The sequence below is a fragment of the Gossypium hirsutum genome, chromosome D05 (assembly GCF_007990345.1).
Source record: "Gossypium hirsutum isolate 1008001.06 chromosome D05, Gossypium_hirsutum_v2.1, whole genome shotgun sequence".
NCBI lineage: Eukaryota > Viridiplantae > Streptophyta > Magnoliopsida > Malvales > Malvaceae > Gossypium > Gossypium hirsutum.
In genome coordinates this window covers 24063609-24068708 of record NC_053441.1, presented here as the reverse complement: position 1 = coordinate 24068708, position 5100 = coordinate 24063609, and the positions used below count along the sequence as shown (strand labels likewise).

Below are 5100 nucleotides of genomic sequence, written 5' to 3'. Positions count from 1 at the left end.
TGAATAACTCGTATTTTCAAGCTTCTGTTGTATTCTTCTTACTCAAAATGTTTTAGCTAAACGCTGTACATGCAGGTTTCGGGATTCAAAGAAATGGAAGAAAATGCCCAAATTGAATAAAAGAGCTTTGCACAACAGAGGCAAGATATGGTAAAGAAAGGGAACTTAGGTTTAAAAGAAGGAAAAGAAAAAAAAATCAGATAATCCTATGACTTGTACAAGTTGGTGTCTTATTTGGGATCCTAGTTAGTAAGATTTAAGTCATTTAACAACCATCTATTCTTAACCATGAGTGTGTTAAGTTCTGATACATATGAGGTTATACTGGCACCCGCCTGCCCCGGTATCGGTCGAACAACTGCACCAAGAAGAAGGAAGGCCAAAATTAGTTCAATAATTTCCTCAAACAACTTTAGCAAGTCAATATATAGATGCGCGTATGAAAAATAAACTTTTATGATGTTAACATGATCTGCACATGAAAGATATAAAAGGTGGTCCATCGATCGCTTCAGCAGCTGACATGAATAAAAATTAAGCCTACTAAAGGGGAGGAAAGAGAGAGAGAGAACCATTTTCTTAAAGAAAATGTATCTTTCTTGCATACAATGTAAAAAAACTGATAATTGTTTTCCGTCCCTAGGATTTCAAGTCAATGCCAGTTAAATTGACATTTTAGTCATCATGCACTTCAGATAATCACACAATCAGCATGAGCATAACATGAATAGTGGTAATAAGGTACAGTCTTCGGCTCGCCCCAAGACCAGACCAAAGCTATGTTAGACTATATCCACTTGGCCATACACCATTCGGTGCCTACAAGCTCTTTGTATGCTTAAGATCTATACTTCTGAAATTAAAACCAGACGCTGGACTGGCAGATTCCTTTGAATTAGTAACATGTGCTCTAAGAGTGACTGAACTATGTGATACATCATACATGTCATAGTAGGTGTCACTGTCATAGGCAGATTCTTTACGTACAAGATTTGCATACATATTTAATATTAATAAAATCACGGAATAAATAATCTTTACAAAAAGTAAATAATCATAAGTTGTAATTATGAGATTCTCATTACAACAAAACGTTATTCCTATATTATTCTTAGTCAATGCCTTGTCAAGATAGGACAACAATAAAATTGTTGAGACTGACACATCGTTATGCTCTTACTTATGAAGCAAGGAACTGATTCTATAAGTTGAGGGGTCATAGACTTGAGCTAAATGACACAGACAAGGGGAAACGATGGTTATAAAAAAGAAAATGAAAATATTGATTTTTTCATTAATATTTATAATCAATTAAGAAGATGGTCCATCCATTGAAGTTCTTTCACTCATTATTCAGGTAAACTTTTGTTAGAAGATGGACCCAAGGACAGCTGACGATTTGATAACTTGGTGGACTGACATTTGCTGAATAAAAGATTCCACAAAAATTAAGTCAGTTAAGTGTTTGGCACAAGCACTTTTTGTATCACTTGAGCTGCAAGGGCAGGTATGACAATCACTTCTTTTAAGTCATCATTGCCTTAACACACTTGACCTGAGCACCTAAATGTGCACTTGGCAATATTGTGAAGATATTCCCTCTAATAACATGAGAGAAAAAGGGAGAGATGGGAAACCAGGTTTATATTAGTTCCCTTGGAAGGTAGGATAAAAGGATCTCAATAAATGAACAAACCATCACAAACAAAGATTCCGCTTAATGAAGTTAGTAACTTAAACAATCTAATGTTAAGCTCTGGTTCTTTCTAATATACCAATCTCAGTCGCACTGAAATAGATAGCTATTTACCCACTACTTGCAGCAAGAAGAATAGATGCTGATTCAGTTGCTGACATGTTGACCTAACTTCTTTCAGCTAGTCAAAAATATTCAATACGAACTTAGTTTTAGATTACTTTTTGGCTTTCTTTCATACTCTGATATCACTAAAGATCATTGCTCATATTTCAAATTTTAGGGCTATTCCAGGAAGCTGTTAAAAGTTCAAACTGATTTAATCAAGTAAACAACCAACCAAAGAACTAACAAAATAATATTTCACAAGCATGCATGTATAGCAGAAGTTTACAAGTTAAAAACAAAAGTACTTAACTTAGAAACAAAACATACCGATCTAATATATGGTTGCTGGAACAACCAACCAACAATAGGTATCCTCTGCAAAAACACTGCCAGTGTTGGCCAAAAACCACTGCAAAAGAAGTTTTGAATGCCAAATGAGAAGAGCAAAATTAATAGAAGCCAAGCATTTTTATTAAATCAAGGGAATGAAAAATTCAAACCTAAAGAGCACAATAAACCCATATGCCTCCAATACCATGCCAATGATAGGCCATCCAATGACAACAAAAAAGAAGCCAACACCAAACGAAATTGTTCCCTGCATTCAATAGCAATAAATTATAATGAAAACAAGAGATGAACACACAATTGTGTGTGTTGATGTGCATATGAGTGAGACAAAGAGAGAGGGAGAGGATAAATCAAACCTTAAAATTTTGACGTTTCATGAAAAATTGCATGGTAGACTTCAGACCAATAGTCAAGGCCACTCCTGATATGAAAAGGATCTGGTTAACAGAAAAGGAAAGAAGGCAGTTTTAGTCAAGTATGATTTAAGGGGGAAATAGAAAAGAGTTGTGCAAAGAGGACAGAATGTAATAAAATTTAGCTTACATTTCCCATGGCAAGAAATCCCTTGTCGAACAAGAAGATAATTCCGAGAAATGAAAAAAATATGCCAAATCCGGTTAATCCTAGCCCAATTTCTGTTTTTCATAATTCTAGAATTAATATGTATGAAAGTTAACAGCATGAAAATAAAAACAGAAGTTGTCACTTTGGCTTTTTCCCAGATATATTGATTACAAACAAAGCCATATGTCTCCAATTGCCAAGTCAATGTGAATCAAATGCTAGAGTACCAGAGGTCTCCTACTTGCCTCCAAGCATTTTCAATCTCAAGAATCCATGTAATTGAGCATACAATTTTATCAGCAAACACATTTAGCTTTAAACTAAAAGATTAGATTCTACAAAAATCCAGAATTAACTAAATAATCTATATGCCATACAGCTTAGGCATTGGTAAAGTTCTTACTTTTCACCAAATCATCTCATATACTATATAAAAGTGATATTATCATTTTGAAGTACTCCTACGAAAATTCCATAATACTAAGCTGTTTTCGATTAGCATTTTCTACAGAAAATCCAAATGCAAGAGGGTCTACCACTTTGTGTGGCTTGAACAATATGCACTGTCAATTAAGCACAGTGCACATACGTCACCGAGAATAAATAAATACATGATAAGGGTAACAATTAGAACTGCGTCCTACAAACCGTCTAATGCATTCGAACTTCGAAGAATGAGGAGACTAAATCATAGCTGAAACGATACATATTAATTAAAAATATTTTACCGTATAATTAAATCAAATTTGGTAAGCAGTGATCTGCTAGAAGGTTTTAATTTGGTTTTTGGCTAGCATCAATATCATAGAATCACCATTAATGCTTCTTTTAAGGCAATTTGTAAAGATGGCTTATGAAAACGTACGCACAAAGCTCACACTAGACTGCATCAAACATATTCAAAACTTCGAAATAGATTAGCACTTCAAAATTCAAATTATTCGGTAATTGACTCGACGTAAAATAGAATGAGCATTTGAACACATTCCTATCTCGGAAACAGTCATAAAAACAATAAAAACCTACAGAATAACTAGAAGAAGAAAATCCATATCTCACTAAAACTTTTAGGAATTGCACGTTGAACCATATTTCAAGTACCAAAATCAACAGAAGTGTCATTAAAATAACAGATTAAAGATTCAGAGATGCGTTAACCGAATGAAAAGAAGCAAAGAAAGCACAAATTAAATCAACAACAACAAGGAAAAAAAAAGAGCTCACTCTTTCGGTCGTTCATTTCAAAGGAAGCCATTGAGCTGATGATTGAGATTCCTGAACCTTAACAGAGAAAAAGAAAGTTGAATGAATCAAAGTTAGAGTGTGCTGAAGAGAAAAGAGAAACTAACAATTAATACAAATCTAAAAGAGTAGAGTGAAAGGCGAAAAAAAAAAAGGTTCTATTTCGCGTACCTAATCAAAGAGGGAAAGAAGAGCCAGGACCAGGAGTATGTATGATGAAATTATTAGAGATGAGAAAACTCGAAGAAATGTATACTAATTAATAAGCTAAGTTGATTCCTTAATGTGCTAACTTAACACACGTCGATTGCCCAATCAAATCAATCTAAGAAAGGTGTAAATTGCACATTTAATCACCTATCTATAGTTTATATTACGATTTTATCATTAAACTTTGAAAAGTTACAATAAACCTTACCCATTTGTTATATTTTCATCAATTAATGTTAATGGCGACTAGGGGTGATCATGGCCGGGCCAGGTTCGGGTCGCGTCCCAGACCGAGCCCGAAATATGGGCCTAAAATATTGTCCAGGCTCAGCTCGGGAAAAAATTTCTAAGCCCAAGTCCGGCCTAGCCTAGCCCGTTTTTTTAATAAACACCAAAATTGTATAAAAAACCTGTAAAATATAATCAACCAATTAGAATATCCGTACATTAACCAAGCAACATATTTACACTATGTTTGGTTGGGTATATTGGCATACCTAATCGGTGGGCCCCACCTAATACCTCTTTGATCCCTCGTTTGGTTCAATGTCTTTCTAATACGCGTGTAATACAATACAGATCTAATCGGTGAAAACCACCGATTTGTAATACAGCCCTTTTGCTTAGATTAGGTGCTGCATCGTTGTTCCCTCCCTGTTTTACCCTCCCGATTGGCTTCCCCATTCCGTCGCCTCTTCCTTTGTTCTACCTTCGCCTCCCGATTGGCTTCCCCATTCCTTCGCCTCTTCCTCTGTCTCTCAACCTTTTCTTTTCTTTTTCTTTACAACCAGTCACTCTTTCGATTTCCCTTCTCAACCACCGATTTGCCTCTTTCGATTGCTCTCAATTGGTGGGTTTCCAGGTTACTGCTACTGAAAGGTAAAGGTTTCTAACTCTCTTTTGCTCTCAATTATCCTGTAATTGTTCTA

At 35.2% G+C, this 5100-nt stretch overlaps 1 protein-coding gene across 2 annotated transcripts; it reads right to left on the bottom strand.

Annotated features, from left to right (window-relative positions):
- On the bottom strand, nucleotides 1–4251 carry LOC107914636 (vesicle transport protein GOT1). Of its 2 annotated transcripts, none has more exons than XM_041094416.1 (7): nucleotides 4133–4251; nucleotides 3944–4000; nucleotides 2699–2790; nucleotides 2512–2592; nucleotides 2305–2402; nucleotides 2132–2213; nucleotides 1–358 (listed from the first exon to the last, which is right to left on the bottom strand). In XM_041094416.1, exons 2-7 carry the CDS (start codon nucleotides 3972–3974, stop codon nucleotides 320–322), a joined length of 423 nt encoding a protein of 140 aa, XP_040950350.1. In that variant the 5' UTR covers nucleotides 3975–4000; nucleotides 4133–4251; the 3' UTR covers nucleotides 1–319. The 2 variants fall into 2 exon arrangements, with proteins under 2 accessions (XP_040950350.1, XP_016699085.2); XM_016843596.2 differs by having other exon boundaries at nucleotides 3944–3994; nucleotides 4133–4202.
- Between the last annotated feature and the right edge of the window lie 849 nt (nucleotides 4252–5100).